This window comes from Thalassophryne amazonica, chromosome 20, assembly GCF_902500255.1.
Source record: "Thalassophryne amazonica chromosome 20, fThaAma1.1, whole genome shotgun sequence".
NCBI classification, from domain to species: Eukaryota; Metazoa; Chordata; class Actinopteri; order Batrachoidiformes; family Batrachoididae; genus Thalassophryne; species Thalassophryne amazonica.
Genome location: NC_047122.1, coordinates 27,293,505 through 27,312,675, shown reverse-complemented (window position 1 = coordinate 27,312,675; position 19,171 = coordinate 27,293,505). Strand labels below are relative to the sequence as shown.

Genomic DNA, 19,171 nt, shown 5'->3' with positions numbered 1-19,171 from the left:
ATATTGTACAAGATTGACACATTTTGGCACTTATGGGCCTTGATTAACAAACCTAGACGTGCCAGTTTCATGAGATGGTGTCTGCATTCTGAAATCAACTATCACATACTTTGAAATGTCAGAATAAAGTATGCACTTGTACCAAAGCAGCATTTGCCAGCAGGGATATTGTGCTCTGAGCGCTGTTGTTCTGCTTGCCGTTCTCCGTCTTCACTGCTGATTCTGATGCATATTTTAACTTCTCATCTTCAACATGATCCGACTGCCCATCGAAGCCGTCCGCACCCATATCTCCTAAATGGCATGAAATTTATGTTCTTCATGCAACCATTTCTTTTGTCACATATGACCTAAACTTGCAGCAAGAAAAAAAAAAATGTTTACTTCATGAGAAGACTTGTCAGAATAATGTCACGCTCCTGAGATTACAGCAATAAAGCAAATTTTGCTTCATCTCGTATGGAGAAGACAAACACAAGATCAGCCATTGGTTTGAAATTTTTTCATCGAGGGAAGAAGATTAAAAACAAGCAAACGACCAAGAGCGCGCCTTATTCTTTTCCTAAAATTGGGGGGGGTGAAAATATCACGTGAAACAGTGCGATGTCCAAAAGTATGATACTACCACCAGTACGACTGTTTTTCATGGATGGAGGAAACCCAACATGAAAAACAAACTCCACACAGAAAGAGCGTGGCCTGGGTGGAATCAAACATCAAATTTTTATTTTTATTTTTTATATACCGATTTGAGTGCTTAAAAGTTCACATATTTGTGCTGTAAACTGAACGATTTGTTTGATTCACTTTGCAGAACTTCATTAAATTTCTTGAACAAGATGGCGGCCACAGCTGCTTCGGCCAATGATGTCCACTCTGGTTTTTTTTTTTGTTTCGCCATTTCTATCATTTTGAACGTCACAGTGAGGGCGGGGTTTTTGCACTGGGTCACCTGACCTGTTGAGAACCAGGTCATGTGATATCCGGCTTTTCGGTCACAACAAAAATGGCGGTGGCGATACGGCTTTGGGTTTCTTTAAATGTTTTACGGTTTATCTTTTTGTTGCTTTTTTGTTTGTGTGACCGTTTGAAGAGCGAAAGTTTCCGTCGGACGGTAAGAAACAGATACAACCGAGGATCTTACAGGAAGTGACACTAAAAATAAAAATCGAGGTTTTTTTTTTTCCTAAACCAGATGTTTTATCAAAAATAACGTGGTTTTAAAAAATTACATTTTATAAACCAATTCTCCTTTTTAGATATTTGTAAAATATAATTAAATGTTTTAATCAGTATATATTTTTGCTGCTTTTTGAAGAAAAACTTAACATAAAACCTATTTCATGAAAATACATTTGTGTAAGAAAATAAGCAAAACAAAGAATATGAAAATTTATTCTTTTTATTAAAGCATTGAATATCTTAAAACAGACACCTTTTCTCCTTAATCTCTTTCTTATTTTTCCATATTTGAATAAAAGCAACTAAAATCAACTAACTTTTATATAGATTACAACAAGTACACACAGCAAGCAAACAAACTGAATAAGTTTGGGAATTTTTAATGTATTTGAATCAAACCCGACTTAAAAAAAATCCTGAAACAATGACGAGGTTTTTTAAAAACCTAAAGTTTTACATCAGTAGAGCTGCAATGATTAATCAAATATTAGCTTAAGAGGCAACAATTTTGATAATTGATCGTTTTGGGGGTTTTTTAAATATTAAAATTTTTTGACTTCAGCTTTTTAAATGTGATTTTTTTTTTCTGGTTTATTTTACTTATGGCTTCACTTATCTGTAGTAAACTATACATTTGGGCTGTGAAGAGAAGACTTTGAAAGGTGTCATCTTGGGCTCTGAACAACACTGATCGAAATTTTCACCATTTATTTATTTATTTATTGGTACATACTTTTTAAATTTAATATAACCTATAACCTGTACAATTATCAATGAACAGAACAAAAACAAATGCTAAAGTCATAATCTTGTTTTTTTTTTTTTTTCACTGTAAACTGAATAAACCTAGTAGAAAATGTGAAGAAACTGTACTCTACAAATAATCCTCACTGCAATTTCTTAGAATGATGATTCAATTTAAATTTGATCAAATGTGACTTCATCTTTTATGGTCACGCACCAGGTCACTAGTGAACACTGATTGGATTTGGTTGTCTGATTAATTATGTGACTGATCAATCAATGTCAGACTTTGATCAGTGTGATTGACGAGAGGATTCGGTTTCTGCTTTGCCCCCAGCTTTCTGTGACGTTGAATCCTGGTCTGAACTCCTCTGTGGCGCCTCCTGGTGGTGATTTGCTGCACATACGAGCGCTGGGAGACAACGACACGCTGCACTTCTTATTCTGCAGCCAGGGGGCGCCAACGCTGCTGCTAATTCACACCAACACACCAACGTCGATTCTGAAGGTCCATGATCTTGAAACTTTACAGAAACGCAAACAAAGAATGATGTTGTCAGATATGACCGTTCTGAAAAACAACTTTTAAATGCCTCAATTGTTATTTTTTTTTAAGGTCAACTGGACAGAGTTTTTGTCTCCAAACAGCAGCAACAGCCTGAAGGTAACGCCAGAGAGTAGCGTCGTGTCCAGCAACGCCATCATTTACAGCAGAGTGAGTGTTCATAGGGGCTGAGCAAGGAAGGAAGGAGGGGTGGGTGGAAGAGAATCGAGGACACAGGAGACGACTGACATCCATCTTAGCTAAGAGTCAAAGGTCAGCATGTACTCCAGTCATTTTTGCTCGTGAACCTTATTTTTCACTTTCCTGTTTAGCTGTGGGAGTATGACGACGTCACCGCCAACTCCACCTCTGGCCTCTTCCCACCGTACGAGCTGCAGAGCTTCATCTGGTCTCATCTTGACCTCTTTGGGACGTCGGCGCGCCTCTGTGGCACAGCGCCAACTTTCAGCAACGGCACACTTTGCCTTCAGGTCAGAGGTCAATTTTGCTTTGTTGTCATGGTGCTGCCAGGAGCAGAGAATGTACCAGTGACGGTCATGCCATAGAGGCGGTACTTTGTGGTAATGCATGTCGCAGAATCACATTTTAGCTTTAATGTTGAAATGCATCAAATAAAACTATCAGCAAAATAATGTAAATGAATAATTCATATGTAAACATGCTCGCTTGAAGCATGTGCAAATATGGATTTTTTTGTGTGTGTGTGTGTGTGTGTGTGTGTGTGTGTGTGTGTGTGTGCGCGCTCCAACCCTTTAAGAAAATCAATAACCTAAAAATGAGAGAAATTTATATTGAAAATTTGATTTTTTATTTTTTTTTTCCTGCAGCTGTCAGCGTTTGAATCTGAGGGGCGTGATGAAGACTATCCCCGCCTCCTCCACAGCTCAAACTCCTCCCAATTGAAAGTGTGGCTCAACGGTGTGCCACCCAGGTCGCCTAGCTCACAGTTCTCGTTGGAGTTACAGGCAGTGGGCGGAGCTTTTCCTCTAAGCAGAGTAGAAGTTCTTCGCTCCATTGATGACGAGTTCACGCCGTCAATCTTCCAGGTACAGATGTGTCAAAATTAAATAATTTTAGGTGTTTAAACCTTAAAATATAATTTAAAGTTGTAATTTTTATAAAATACAATTTAACCAAGTTTAAAGTAATGACATCTGCAGCATAAAACATTGATAAACGTTTCCCCGTCCAAACTAAAAATTTATTTTTATTTTTACTTTAATAAGCCATCTCACAGTTTTGAGTACTCATGCCTTGGAGAGCTGATAGCATTTCCGGGTCAACAATCACGGGATCCAAGCACCAGCTCACTGGAGTTTGCATGTCTGTTTTCTTCTTCACTACTGTCACAATTACCCATGTTATGGCCCAATCTTGTGTGGCTGAACGCCACTTGTCCCTCTAAGAAGTTGACGCCGACCACACGGGACCACATAACTAGTTAGCATGCTGGAGTCTTGTTCATTATTGGAATTAACCAGACAAATCCCTCCACCAACAAAGAACGTTGAGAATAAACACCGACAGGAACCGGTGAGAACAAAAGAGCGATCAATCTGTTCATCCTTTCCGTGTCCGAGCCGGGTGAGGTTTCCCGTGTTGAGTCAAATTAATCCCCAGGCTCCTGGTGGTGCTCTTCCGTCTCCACCAGGCTTCCCGGTGTAACCGGTACACCGGATGCTGCCCGGCGGGTCCTGGGAATAATGCTGCTGGATTGCTAGTTGGCATCGCTTATGGTCAGAACTACTATGGCATCTGATCATCTTCAAATCTCCAACTTTCATTCCTGATTAATGAAAACGTTCACCTCTAGCCCCCAGCCGTCCCTCTTAATCATGGCCCCAGTTAAGTGAAGAAAACCCACAAAATTTAACTGCAGTCCTTTTCCATTATTCCTAGTTGGGATATCCAGGTGTCCCACTTTAAACACTCTAATTTCCAAAGTAAACACTTCAGACTGCATTATAACGGATACAATCCACCTGCCTCATTGAGGACATGCTGTAATGCAGATTGTATTTTTTTTTTTTTTTTTGGAGGTTCATCATCACTTCGTTATTATATCTGATTGTTATAAATATTGAGAGTTGTCACTGTATTCCTTTGTTTTGCTCGATAGTCGTAAAAAAAAAAAAAAAAAAAAAAAAAATGCTTCGCACCCAGCAGGACACTCAGTTACGACTACGAGCTTTTTAACTGCAGCAACTTTAAGATACACTGTTGGAGCTGGAATTACTGAGGCTGCTGGCAACGCAAAGACACAAAATACTGATAAACAGAGAGAAATTACTTGGATTTAAATCGCGCCGCTCACACACGTCAGCTGTGATGACCTCTCACCTCTCCTACAATGCAGTGCGTCACCCGCGAGTGTGAGATGGCTTACTGCTCTGTGCTCACGTAAAGTGGGTGTGGCCAGCAGCACTTCCTTTCAAATTAAAGTGACTGGCGCAACAAACTGCTAAATAAAGTAAGCCATTTAAAATATCAGCAACAGTCAAATGTTCTCTCCAAACATCTGCAATTTGCAGTTATTTTTGAATAATTCTGACAAGTAAATGCAAACATTTTATATTTCTGTATTTTAAGTTCATCAGTACCTCAGGTTTACAAAATGTCTATAAATAATTGATATTTTAGTTATTAAATTAAAATTCAGATAACTTTTTGAACTACAAATGCGTATAATAAGTTTAATGATTTTTCTAAAAGTATTACAAAAACAATGGCTAACGGCTGTGATGGTGCAGTACCAACATACTACCACTAGATGTCAGACACAGGCTGAATGATTAAGGACTTATTTATTTATTTGAATATCCAAATAGAAAATGATATAAAAACATTGCTGATCTCTGATTGGTTACAGCTGATTGGCCCCACCCCCTTATGCTTTAATGTAGACACGTGCAATAAGGCGTGTGACCAAAATTACAGCTTGTATATTTATAGATACAGTCAGGTCAGAGGTCAACATGGAGCATTACAAGAAAGCAAGTGTTCTGGGAAAAAAAATCTCTCTCACTCTCTCTCTCTCTGGAGTGTGATTAGCTGTTGCACTGCTTTGGAAACTTTTTTCAAATTTCCACACACAGCTTTTGAGCTGTCAAACAGATTTTGATAAGTTTTACATCAAGCATCTACAGATTGGATATAAAATGTTTGGTACAGGTCAGAGTCGTGGACCACGTTGCGTTCAGAAAGTCGGTTTTGTGTAACAATGTAGAAACAGAAATGGGTGTGGCCTATGGCAGAAAATCCACATTTCACTCAATATGTACATATAGAAATTGATTGTTTGATGTACAGTCAGAAAGTTTGGGGCCAAAATGCATTTTCCTTAATTGCAGTTTTATCATTTGTGTCACACTTGCCCACTTTCCCTAATTAATAAGCCAATAGGCCACACCCCCTTCATCATTCATGACATAAGGAAATGAGGTAACAGTGGGGTCGACATTACCTGTACCAAATTTTCAGCTGATTTTGAGATCAATTTCTCAGATTAGTGGGACACCCACATGCATTTAATGGGAGAAAAAAAAAAATAAATCCTGGTTCTGGGTTCCAGCCCCCAGGGGGGTACCAGGGCCCAGAGCATTGGGGGGGGGGGGGGGGGGGGGGGGGGGCACAAAAAAACTGTCATTAAATACAGTTTTGTGTTGCATTTTACTATATGTGCAGATTTGGAAAAGTCTGTTTTATTACAATGACAGAAAAAAAACATGCATTAGGCTGCTGTGGGATATAATATGGCCACAGTCCAGTTGCACACTCACCTACCTACAAAAATACATGCACACACACAAATTGGTTAAACTTTTTACAATAAAAAAAAAAAAATGTATTATCAGAATGTAATAACATTATGAACCTCATGGCCTTTAGTTTCAGACAAAGCAGGAGGTGCTGATCCAGGTTCTGGTCCCTCATCTGGTCAAATCAATTCAAATTTATTAATTTATATAGCGCCAATTCACAATGAAATTGCCTCAAAGTGCTTCACACAGCATAATAAAAACAGAGAAAATCACAATAAAAAGACAAAACCATAAAAGCACACAAGCAATGAGGATGTTAGTGAAGGTGAGCTTATGGAGCCACTTTACAAGCAAATTATTTAACGAAAATTTAATTAAATTTCAGTAACCTTTCCAACATTTTTTTTCCTGTTTTGTCTATTTGCTTTTTAGGATTACCGAATAAATGGTGTCTTTGTAGTCTCAGGAACCGAGGGACAGATAGAAGATGACTATACAAACTATACAATATTACAGAGAATTACAATAGGCTCAATATGGCTAGTACCTAGAGCCCAGAATTTGGTGCTATGCCCCTGCCAGCCCCACAGCGTTTGGAGCCCTAATTGGGGTTTTTAACGTGCACACTGAACAATCCTTCAGCCGTTATCTGAAACACTTCTGTTAAAAACTTGACCTTTGACCCCTCAGGTGTCTCAGTGGGTGCCACCTGAGAACAGCAGCTTGGATGGTTTCGTGCAGTGGAAGCCCGTGGCGTATCGCCAGCCTCATGCAGAGCTGGAAGATGCAACACCGTGCAGACACACTGCGCCGCAGCATATGAACGGCACAACGGCACCAACAGCCTCCAGGCTGATCCAAGCTTTCTACGGAACGGAAATAGAAAGCTTCGGAATCAACATCAGCTTCGGCATCGCTGGAGAACCGCTCTACAACGCCACCCGCTTCCTCAGCTGGTACTGCAGCGTGCTTGTGCACTACCCCCCCACCCCCCCCAAAAAAAAAAATTACTTAAAAATGTTTCCTCTCCTTTAGGACATTGTTGATGGGTGTCGGCTCTCCTCCAGTTGATTCCTTCTCTCCTTTGGTGGTCACCATCATGGCGGTTGGTCTGGGGACTCCCATGATCCTCCTCCTTCTGGGTGGAGTTTACGTCTGTGTACGGAAGAGTCAACTGCCAACCTACGAGCCAATCAACTAATGGCAACATCATCTGATCCCACCTTTAGCCAGGATGCTGGGCGATCTGGTTTACATCAGCTTTGGGTCTGTCTGAAGACCAGTGACACAATGGACACAAAAACAAACTTTTACAGATGTGATCCAATCACGAGCCACTCACCCTCTTTACAGTGATTTTTAGCTAAAATTACAATGAATCGCTTATTTTGCCTGAATGTTTTATATAAACGTGTTTTTTTTAAACTGATTCATGCAAAATATTTTAGTTTTCCTTCTAAAATTAAAGCAAAGTTTTGTAATAAAGGGTTTTTTTTCTGCAGCAATTAAACAAGTTTAAATGAATTTCTGAATTTGACGTGTTTAACATTTCAGCGTTTGTAGCTGCTACAGATCTGAGTTCAAGTCCCACCGGTCAAGTGACCTGACACCATGCAAATTTTGTATTGATGTAATCAGAATAGCCTTTATTCGCCAGGTATCCACAAGAATGCAAGTAATCTGACTTCAGTTTGAAACCTGTAGGAAATATAGCACCAGCTGCATCACAGAATGCTTAAAGATGCTGAAAGTGCTGCAGCGTAACTTCAAACACATGCCATTATGTGCATGCTGAAACGCGCAGTTTGTTTCCCTATAAGACAAATGCCACTAACTAGCATTCTTACCATATTACTGTATAATGTGCGGCCGGATTTAGTCTTGTTTAGCTAGTCGCCATGTTACTGACGTTTCGGTACAAACCCAACTTGGGACTTTTTTGTTTCCCATTTTTCTTTTATTGAAGCAGAAATAAACAAATCATAAATAAGGGTTCCCCCCCCCCTTCCCAAAACAAGATAGCCGCAGGTCACTCCAGGGTCAACAAGGTTGAGACCCACTTTACGTTCTGTGTGTTTATAAACTGGAAAAGTTTTTCACAGACTGATGCTTTTGTTTGTGCTGTCAAACAACATCTGTCAAATGACTTCATGATAAAACTGAAGTTTAAAATCTTTCGATAAAGTTTCCTCATCAGGTTTATTAAGAAGACAAACCGTCCTGGAGGATTTGGAGTTCTTTTGGGATCTGGCTCTTCTGGATCAGTTAATAACTGAATCCAGTTTACAATTCAGGAAGTCCAGACCAGGTTCTGGTCCTAGATGGACTCAATCTGGCGTCGGACTTTCTCAGAAGCGAGGCGGTCAAGTGAGCGCTGACGGATGACCACCAACACAGCGAAGAGTGCTGTCAGAGCCAACATGGCTGCCTCAAACTTCCAGAAGAGGTGTTCCTCCATCACAGCAGAGCGACAGCTGGAGAGGGCAGAATTAAAATGGGAAGTCGAGAATGTTAAAGCAATTAATGATGAAAGAGTATTCAACTTACAATTCTTATAAAATGTTAATTATGTCCACCAAGGATGTAACAAAATAAGCATTTATTTATTTGTCTGCCTGTTAGCAGGATTACATCAAAACTACTGTACGGATTTTGATGAAATTTTCACCACAGATACAAATTAGGGCATGGAAGACTCCACTGCATTTTGGAGGTGATCCGGATTCTGGATCAAGATTTCACTTCATATAGGCTTTTGAAGGATTACTTCAAAACTACTTCATGGCTTCTCACCAAATTTATTTATTTATTTATTTATATATATATATATATATATATATATATATATATATATATATATATATATATATATATATATATATATATATATATATATATATATATATTAGAGCATGTAAGACTCTACTGAATTTTGGAGGTGATCCGGATCTGGATTAGCAGATGTCAGAAATCGCTGACTGCTCTTGTTTGATAGTGGCATCATCATTTATTCTAATAAAATTGTTGCAAAATAGGCTAATGTACTTTGCAACATTTCCACTTAAAATGTGGAGCAACACAACTCTGGAAACTACAAACACATCAAATAATTATCCTGTTATTTTTTAGAAATTCTAACTTGTATTTTTTGGGGGGGATATTTATTTATTTTATCTTTACTTCAGCTGATAAAGATTAAACCAGTTTATCTAACATAAATTGAATCTGAAATGAAAGTAATATTCAATATCAAATCATAATGAAATGCATGGGTGCGCTTGGTTTTGGTGCGGCAGGTTCCTGGTTCAAATCCCACCCCTGCCACATTTCTCCATGTAATGTGGAGTTGTGTCAGGAAGGGCATTCGGCGTAAAACGTGTGCCAATTCAACGTACAGCTCCTCTTCGGATTTGCTGTGGCGACCCGAGTGCAAAACAAGGGAGCAGCCGAGGGAATGTACTATCTAATCATAATGAAATATAAACTATATCAATAAAATAAAAAATATAACACAATGCTAAAATTCCCCTGGGCATAAAGTTAGCTTTGACCGCGTGTGACGCACATGCATGCTGATGTCCGCAAGATGTCTTGTAAATCATTCCAGAGGTGTTACCAGGTTACAAAAACAGCATTTTCAGTTTTAGAAGTGTTTATTTCTTGCTAACCTTTACAGAATGCTGCCCCCCCCCCCCCAAAAAAAGTGGATTTGCATGATTCGTAGCATAAAAATAGAAAACAAAATGTGAGATTTTGACTTCTTAAAATAGGTCAAGGTTAGCCATCTTTGAACTTGTCCAAGGTTTGTGTACCAAGAATGGTCCCAGTGAATTTGAAGACTCTGGCAGTAACAGGACTGGACTTATGCTGAACACAGACAGACGGACGGACAAAAGGCCTTCACCAAACCAGATGGCCATATTGTTTTGGGCTCAGGTAAAAATTTAAGTTTTGAGTGTTTTTTATTGCACTGTTATTAAATTTTCTCACCTTTTGTACATGTCTCTATTGGACTTTGAACAGTTGATTTTTTCCACATAACCAGTCTGTTCGCACTCCGCCCGTGTCTTCTGGAACACAAACACACCAACAGTCATCAAACCAAAGACTCCACCCTGCTGCCTCTTTCAAGATATGTGAAGAGAAACATAACACTGAAATATATTTCATATTTTTTGGGGGGGGGGGGGGTCATTAAATGTTCAGAGTAGAGTCCTGATTATGATTCAAAACAAAGTTAATAATTATGTTATCACACATTTGTTGGTAAACAGCCTGGAGAGCAGTTTTTCATATATTGTTCTGAAGATTCATATCCTGATAGGCAAGAACTGATTCAATTTTCAAGGTCATAGGTCAAAGTCAGGAAGTCAGGATAAATCCCCATCTTTAACACTGAACAAATTTTTGAAAATTCATAACTATCAAAAGATCAAATTCTTTTCATATTTGACAGCATTATGGAGGCTGATATTTATCGACTGAAAAAGTTTGATTCCAATCTGATCCAGATTACAGATTTTGTGGCCATTTAAATTTAACATTAAGATATGCAAAATGTACTCCAAATGGGATTTTCAATATTAAATGGGGAGGTGATGGTCTAGTGGTTAAAGCGTTGGGCTTGAGACTAGAGGATCCTTGGTTCAATCCCAGCCTGACGGGAAAAATCACTAAGGGCACTTACATCAGCTGTTCTGAGTGCACAGAGGTGCTGTAGCTGTGTGATCCTGTCCAGCTGATTCACTCTAGATGGACGCACTCAGTTTTTGGATGTGTACAGGAGCACTGTGTTGCACAAACTTGCATGCAGTAACGCCATGCTGCACAGACCTGCTTAAAACTGCATATTTTCTGTGTCCAGTGCTCTATGCCGAAAAATTAAACGTTTAATTTCTTCCGTCCTACGCGTAGCCCTCAACATACTGCGCGTAGGGAGCAAAAACTCGGCATAGAGCTGCTTGGCATAGACGGTACGCCACAATACGCAGCTCTATGTTTGCACCAGTCTGAAAGGGGCTTAAGGAGTAATGTCTAAGATTCAAGTAAGGCCGCCTACTTGAATCTTCAGTAGGCAGCCAGATTGGGGTCAATTCAGGGATGAGATTGGCAAATTCAATTTTCAGAGGAAAGTAAGCCAGGGTCCAGGGGCCGCAGGCCCCGGTGGGTCCAGGACGGGACCCTGGACCCGTTTTAAAACATGTAAATTGTACTAAAATGATATTAAAAACTACTATAAATGCCAGGTGTTCATATCTATAATTCAAACTGTAAACCCTTACTAAGACCATCTACTGTATATGTGTATTTTTGTGACCAAAATATTTTTTCATAACTAGACTTACTTGATTTTCAGCATTCTCCACTTTCAGCATGGCACACTTGTCAACAAACATACATGTAAGGGCGGGAGAAAGGAAAGGACAGGAGAAACGCATATATAACCTTTGCGCTGATTGGTCATAAGCTTTGTAATAACCAATGAAAACGTGCGTAAGTAATAGCTTTCGACTGCGCTTCGATACCGTCTCGGTTTTATGATTTGTTTTGTCGGCATTTAATCATTAGTGATCGATCTCTGCTCCCCTCCACAGCATGTCTTTTTCCTGGTTCTCTCCCTCAGCCCAAACCAGTCCCAGCAGAAGACTGCCCCTCCCTGAGCCTGGTTCTGCTGGAGGTTTCTTCCTGTTAAAAGGGAGTTTTTCCTTCCCACTGTAGCCAAGTGCTTGCTCACAGGGGGTCGTTTTGACCGTTGGGGTTTTACATCATTATTGTATGGCCTTGCCTTACAATATAAAGCGCCTTGGGGCAACTGTTTGTTGTGATTTGGCGCTATATAAAAAAAAAATTGATTGATTGATTGATTGATTTGTTGGAGGGAAAGTACCGAATACTGGAAGTTGAAAGACTACACAGTTAACTCCCTTACACTACATGCTCATTGTGCACCTACTTCATACTGGTCACTGATCAGCACAGCGTTACTTGCGCGTTCGGCTGACTGACGGACTGATCGAACTTGCTGCATCGGCGATAACAAACAAAGACCACTCAGTGTTCTGAATAGACGACAATTTTATTAAACAAAGGCACTCCTGGCATTATTTTTTTTTTTTTTGCATTCTTACCCCCCCCCCACCCCCCTAAAATTTTCTCAACGGATTTGGACGTTTCACAAAATCGACCCCCGGGACTGTCAAATCCGCGGAAAAATCTCATCACTGTCAATTGAAGAATTGCACAAGGGTCAAAATTAAAAAATGTTCCAATCAGATTGAAAGCTATACATTAAGTGTATGATCACAAAGATTCCAGAAATGTATAGTTTGGACTATCTATGACTGAATGTTATGGAGTAAAAACATTAAGGCCCCTTCACTAAATACTATATAATAACTAATAATAACTACTAAATAAGACACTAAATAAAGTACTACAATAACTACATACACAGTTAGTAAATCCCTTCGGCTGCTCCCTTGTTTGCACTCGGGGTCGCCACAGCAAATCCAAGGTGGATCTGCATGTTGAATTGGCACAAGTTTTACGCTACTACAACTACATACACAGTTACATTAAAAAAAAAAAAAAAAAAAAAAGATCACATAACACAGAAACAGAGAGTGACACTTTGGTGTGTGTACTGAACAGACAGGGGTCATGGCTGCCAAAAGCAGCAGCTGTTGAGATCTCTGGGCCTGGACATCAGAGCTGGGGAACAAGTACCATGTTTTGAAGGACATGACCTTGCAACTGTCCACTGTGACGTACGTGTGTCTGCTTGCTGTCCTCACGTGGACATACATAAAAACATTTATTGCTTTTGCGACAGGCTGCAGCGAGCACTGCCTATTGAACACTGAAGTAGCTAGTCGGTTTTTTCAAGAGTAATGTCTAAGGAGTATTTGTGCTGGCTTTGGTGCTTGCATCACCATATGAAGGATTCCTCTGTAAATATTCTGTTATCTGCTGCACTAAAAAGCCACAATCAGGATCAGATCCAAATCAAACTTTGTCAGGCGATAGTGAGTGCCAGTCTGCACCTCACTTTCAAATATGAGAGTAACTGGGGCATGTTTGTTTAAGATATAATGTAAAATACACATTAAATGGGGTTTTCAATGTTAAGTTTAAATGTCCACAAAATCTGTAATCTGGATCAGATCCTGATCAAACTTTGTTAGTCAATAAAGGATACGATCCTACATAACGCTCTCAAATATGAAAGAAATTAGATTTTTTTTTGACAGTTATGAATTTTTGAAAATTTGTTCAATGTTAAAGATAGGGATTTTTCCAGTTTTCCAAAATGTTTCCTAACTTTGATCTGTGTGTGTGTGTGTGTATATATATATATATATATATATATATATATATATATATATATATATATAAATATAAATAAATCATAGCGATATATGAAAAACTGCAGGTTACTGGCTATTCACAAACAAATAAACGAGCAAATACATAATCCTCCGCTGTTGGGCATCGGTAATAAGTACTTTTCTGTAGTATTCTCACACCACCTGCTAGCTAAGCTGCTAACATAGTGCCATCGAAAATAACTTAAATGTTTTTAATTTAATTCGTACACACTTACAGTCTGGAATGCGTTACAACGTGAACACTCCATCGTCACCACAAATTCCTCCACCAGCCAGCAGGGGGCAATCACAGATTTGGTAGCTGCAGAGGGGAAACAAGGTCAGAAGACAAACATGGAAAGAACATACATGTTCAAGATTGTAACAAGGTTATTATAAAATATCAAGAAACTAAAGATTGATCTGTTTTCTGCTGAACTCTGAATGTTAGATTAGTTTTGCTCATTTCAGCGAAAAAAGTTTGATGTTGTTATGCACCCACATTTTTTCTCCAGCAGGAAATTAAATGCAGTGTTAATGTAGCAAACTTTCAGTTTTCCTGCTGGTTTCAGTCAGTTTACCTGACACCAGTGTGAAAAACATGGATGTTGCCCTAAAATTAATTTGTGAGACAACAAAAAGCAAAGTTTGTACCTGCAGCTTTATCTTCATTCAGCAAAGCCGATCCAAATACTCTGCAACACAAACAACAAAAGTGATTTTCAGTCCCTGTTGATCATGTTTAACATTACACAAATGATGCATTTTCCTTATATACATTTTATTTATCATTTATTTACTGAACTATATGAGCTTTAAAGGATTTCTCAACTTTTATAACCCAACATCACTGCAGGAATATTCTGCTTCAGAGTCCATATTTATGTTGTCTGTGTCTGTTAAGTTGTGTTAAATTATTCCTCGACTTTGCATTAGGCTAGACGTGTACCCCCCCCAATGAACACATAAATAAATGAGTCTACAACCTCCAGTTTGTTCACAATAATTTTAAAACAATAAATACCATCATGTTGTAACTCGTGATGTTAATAGAACGAGGATGAGGTCATTACATGGTGATTAACTTTGTAGATGACCATGAGACCTGTTGCACTGCTGAGACGTGCACCCGAAAAGTATTCACAGCCCTTCACTTTTTCCACCTTTTGTTATGCCTTATTCCAAAATTAATTTTTTCCCCCTCATCCTGTTTCCACTGATCATCCTTGAAATGGTTCTACAGCTTAATTGGGGTCCACGTGGGGTAAATTTAGCTGATTTGACAGGATTTGGAAAGGCACACACCTGTTTACATATAAGGGCCCAAAGTTGACAGTGCATGTCAAAGATACAAACCAAGCATGAAGTCAAAGGAACTGTCTGTAGACCTCCGAGACAGGATTGTCTTGAGGCACAAATCTGGGGAAGGGTACAGAAACATTTCTGCTGCTTTGAAGGTCTCAATGAGCACAGTGGCCTCTATCATCAACTGTTCAATCCAAAAACAGACTCTGGCTCAAAGATGTGTTTTTAGATTCTGAGATGGAGTCAGATCTAGTGCTACATTTCTCTGTGGTAGCAGCATACTGTTCTTATTCACCTTTTAAAAACTCCTCCAACACTATCATTACTAAACAAAATATCAAATGAGCAATTTTCTGCAGTGTGAAGTCAGTGTTTTGTTGTTGACTTTGACGGCAAATACGTCAAAATGGCTAAAATGTGTATTTTGCAAGGATGTCATCACATGACTAGTGTTACTTATTAGGTGGACAATTTTGAATTGTCTTCAAAACATGATGGATCCAACCGTAAATTTGATCCTTTCCTTTCATGTAGCCAGGAAAACATTCTTAAAGCTTGTTTCCTCTCCCAGCGTGTGATCACGGAGTCTGGGACAGAACGTGACAATGAGTGACTGCATTTAACAGGACAGCCGGAATGTAGACCAGCTCCCAGCCCTTTGACTTACTGGCTAATCTAAGCTAAAGCAATGGCTAAGCTAAGCGCTACTGGTAGTCCCACTGTCAGTGAAACTGGTGTCGTTGACTGAATGGTCCCCTCTAAAAACTGGTCCACCCTGCCTTCACTATCCATGTGTCATTTCAAATCATAGCAGCACATCTGAGATGGACTCGCTACAACTAAAGCGATCAAATAATGTGATTATTAAGCATGAGATGACAAAGTAAAACCTCTTAAATCATTCTAAAGTCAGTTTTAAACAGAAACAAGGGAATAATGACTGAATGGTCTCCCGTCTTTTATTATGAAATAATGCTGAATTTATGTGGAAACAATTGTACAAAAGCTTCAGATATCTGTCACTGAGATAGATGATGACTGGAGTGCAGTTTTAAGTAGAAACAAGGTGATAATCAGTGTATCGATGTTGATGCTCAGAAATTATGTTGTTGATGCACCAAAATGATGCATGCGTAGTGAAGGCAGGGCAGACTGATTTTTAGGCAGGACCGTTCGGTCGGTGACACTGGATCTGCCATCTATAAGGCTGACAAAGGGATGTTTGTTTTTCTGTGGAGTGCCACAGTGGTACAATAATTCTACATGGCTCTGTGTGTGAACACAGCAGCAGAGAAATCTGAGACAACACTTTGGTATGTAATCATTCTGATTCAGTCTTGAGACGTATGCAATGTTGACGGTTGGACCTTTGTTGATCATAAAATACAATCATTTTAAATGAAAGCCAAATTAAAGCCATTTTAAAAACTATATTAACTATATTTGGAGATTAAAAAAAATACAGTCCAGAATGACCTTATGCCGTGTTTACACATAACAGCGACAAGTCACGAATGCCACAAAGTATACATTCTTGCCCGCTGATCACAAATGTGATGATTTGAGGCTGAGGTGTCAGGTGTCCTCAGGAACTGCTGCAACCTGTTACCACGGTTAATGGCACGTGTTGCTGGCGAATTATCAGGAACCATTACCATTGTAATATACCCTTTAAATCTGTACAATCAAAGCAGTCAATGTGTATGTGTTGATTTTTGAGATTTGAAACCTGACCTGAGCGATACAAGACCCCAGAAGAGGGCGTGGAAGGCGAGGACCCGGAGACGACAACATGGCACAGGGATCCGGCAGTCGCTCTCCATCACCCTGGTTCTCAACCAGGACAACGCCGCCTCCACCTTGAATGTCACGTTCCTGTTTATGATTTACTCTCAGCATGTGGGTGAAGAGACCTCGTTTTCATGGCAACAGAGCTGTTGGCTTCTCCACACTGACAAAATACAACAGACCAATCAGAACTGAGTACAAAGTAACCATGCCTCCAAAAGCCCTGACGTAAATTCCGTTATCGTCACCACTTTATGAGATGACATGATCGATCAATAATCGATCACACGGTGCTACCTGAAACCGATTAATCAATAATTAGGTCAAATGTATATCGCAGAAAAGTTAACCCACAGTCTGTATTTACGATGCTTAAAATACATAATTTAAAAGTAAAACATAAAACGTAAAACCAGTAAAGAATATTTTTTGTTGAATAAACAATTATCGAAGAGCTGCAGGCTAACGCTCAGTCTCTATGTACGACGTGTGTTCTAAACGAACACGAACATTTATTTATTCTTGTAACTTTGAACACACGCAGCTGTTACCAGCGAATGCTAACTGCTAGCTTAACAACGTACTACGAAACGCAGCTAAAAGCTAACATTAGACAGAAAAACTCACCGAAACCCGTCAAACCAGCACTGGCAAAACCGAGACCAATCAGCTCAAAATAACGGTTTCCCCCTTAGAATACAACTCTTTATTCCTTCTCCCGAAATAGTCAGCTGTTATCCTGTTGTGAAAACGTCTGTGGCCCGGTTAATGGGAACATCCGCTGCGCACACACATCTTCAGAATAAAAGCCACGTATGCGCAGCTGTAAATAAAATAAAATAAAATATTGTGATATTTCATACTGAAATAAACTATACAATTTTGACTAATTATGTCATATTTTTTAGGAAAAATGAAGGGTTAAAAATATTTGAAAATATCTTCTTTTATATAAAAAAAATTATAACATTCTACCAAACAGTTTAAAAACAACGAGAACAGGGATTGGTGAAAGTTACAGTCAGAGATTTCTGACGTTTGCCAATCCGGATCCAGATCACCTCCAAAATTTAATGGAGTCTTCCATGCCTTAACATTTATCTGTGGTACAAATTTGGTGAGAATCTGTGAAGTAGTTCTGAAGTAATCCTTCAAAGCCTATATAAAGTGAATCTTGATCCAGAATCCAGATTCGGATCCAGATCACCTCCAAAATTTGATGGAGTCTTCCATGGCCTAATCTGTGTTGAAAATTTCATCAAAATCCGTGCAGTAGTTTTGACGTAATTCTGCTAACAGTAATCCTTCAAAGCCTATATAAAGTGAAATCTTGATCCAGAATCCGGATTCAAATCCGGATCACCTCCAAAATTTAATGGGTTCTTCCATGGCCTAATACATATCTGTGGTGAAAATTTCGTCAAAATCTGTTGAGTAGTTTTGACATAATCCTGCTAACAGGCAGACAGCTAACAATGGAACGTTGCCTGAACGTTACATCAAAGTGGCAGTAACGTTGTATCACAACGTTGTAGGAACGTTGGAGACTCTCCAGAACGTTCCAGGAATGTTGCCAAGAACGTTGCCAACCAACCAACTTAGAACGTTCTCAGGAGGTTGTGACACAACATTGCTGCAACAATGTTGCAATGTCCCCCAACACGAAGGAACACTGAACACTGCATGAGTCTGTAAATTGCAAGTTTATTACTTTAGAAGTATTATTACAATAGCAATGCATTAAGCCATGGACAAGTTCTCAGTAACTTGATTAGTTCTCATCCGCCCTCCAGTATTATTACAATTACAATAGCATTAAGCCAGGGATCAGTTCTCATCCGTGATGTGACCCATGACTAAGGTTTAAAGATTGTTATTTTCACTGTGCAATTGTATACACTAGAAAATGAAATTTCTTTTCTCAATCAGTGACTTCAGTGCAATAAAACTTCAATAGAATAATTTACCTTACATAAATAAACACATAAAATAATAGTCATAGAAACAGGTAAAATACACTCCAATCTCTCAGGTACTAAGCCAGGTGACATCATCCAGTATTATTACAGTTACAATAGCATTAAGCCATGGATAAGTTCTCAGTATAAAATTAACTAGAAGGGTCAACGTTAAACAAAAACTGAAGATGTCGCCACCGTCCACCCTTTAAAGCAGCAACATCAGTCCCGGATCCAGACCGGTTTGGACCGATGTAGTTGCATTGGTCAGATTTTTTTACGCATTGTTCGTCATCGGTAAAAAAAAAACAAAAAAACTCAAATAATCCTGAATAGTGCCGAACGTGTCCCCGTGGTGAACACAGCTTTTGATTTGTCCCCACAATGGTGGGTGGATCACAAAGGTGGATCAAAACAAACATAGCGTCAGTCCAGTCGAGTTGATGATCATGGCATCCAGGAAAAAAGTTGTGCAAGGAAAATTGGGCACCTATTTCATGT

General features: G+C 39.2%; 2 protein-coding genes across 3 annotated transcripts; one reads left to right on the top strand and one right to left on the bottom strand.

The window, feature by feature from the left end:
* The first annotated feature begins 974 nt into the window (after positions 1-974).
* On the top strand, positions 975-7,776 carry glmp (glycosylated lysosomal membrane protein). The gene is made up of 7 exons (XM_034160823.1): positions 975-1,114; positions 2,264-2,434; positions 2,543-2,641; positions 2,803-2,961; positions 3,319-3,537; positions 6,943-7,208; positions 7,288-7,776. Exons 1-7 carry the CDS (start codon positions 1,007-1,009, stop codon positions 7,451-7,453), a joined length of 1,188 nt encoding a protein of 395 aa, XP_034016714.1. The 5' UTR covers positions 975-1,006; the 3' UTR covers positions 7,454-7,776.
* Positions 7,777-8,432: 656 nt separating this feature from the next.
* Positions 8,433-17,508, bottom strand: jtb (jumping translocation breakpoint). 2 transcript variants are annotated; one of them, XM_034160825.1, is made up of 6 exons: positions 17,340-17,508; positions 16,659-16,875; positions 14,274-14,314; positions 13,856-13,941; positions 10,243-10,319; positions 8,433-8,726 (listed from the first exon to the last, which is right to left on the bottom strand). In XM_034160825.1, the coding sequence occupies exons 2-6, from the start codon at positions 16,745-16,747 to the stop codon at positions 8,570-8,572; spliced, it is 450 nt and encodes a 149-aa protein (XP_034016716.1). In that variant the 5' UTR covers positions 16,748-16,875; positions 17,340-17,508; the 3' UTR covers positions 8,433-8,569. The 2 variants fall into 2 exon arrangements, with proteins under 2 accessions (XP_034016716.1, XP_034016715.1); XM_034160824.1 differs by having other exon boundaries at positions 10,243-10,322; positions 17,340-17,505.
* Between the last annotated feature and the right edge of the window lie 1,663 nt (positions 17,509-19,171).

Bases quoted from the DNA above. Each gene is read 5' to 3' on its own strand.
- glmp (XM_034160823.1), top strand. From the start codon at position 1,007: ATGGCGGTGGCGATACGGCTTTGGGTTTCTTTAAATGTTTTACGGTTT. The intron at 1,115-2,263 runs GTAAGAAACAGA...CTTTGCCCCCAG, and splicing joins GCGAAAGTTTCCGTCGGACG to CTTTCTGTGACGTTGAATCC. The intron at 7,209-7,287 runs GTACTGCAGCGT...CCTCTCCTTTAG, and splicing joins GCCACCCGCTTCCTCAGCTG to GACATTGTTGATGGGTGTCG.
- jtb (XM_034160824.1), bottom strand. From the start codon at position 16,747: ATGGAGAGCGACTGCCGGATCCCTGTGCCATGTTGTCGTCTCCGGGTC. The intron at 13,942-14,273 runs GTACAAACTTTG...TCCCCTCTGCAG, and splicing joins GAATGAAGATAAAGCTGCAG to CTACCAAATCTGTGATTGCC. The intron at 10,323-13,855 runs GTAAGTGTGTAC...TTTGTGTTCCAG, and splicing joins GTTGTAACGCATTCCAGACT to AAGACACGGGCGGAGTGCGA.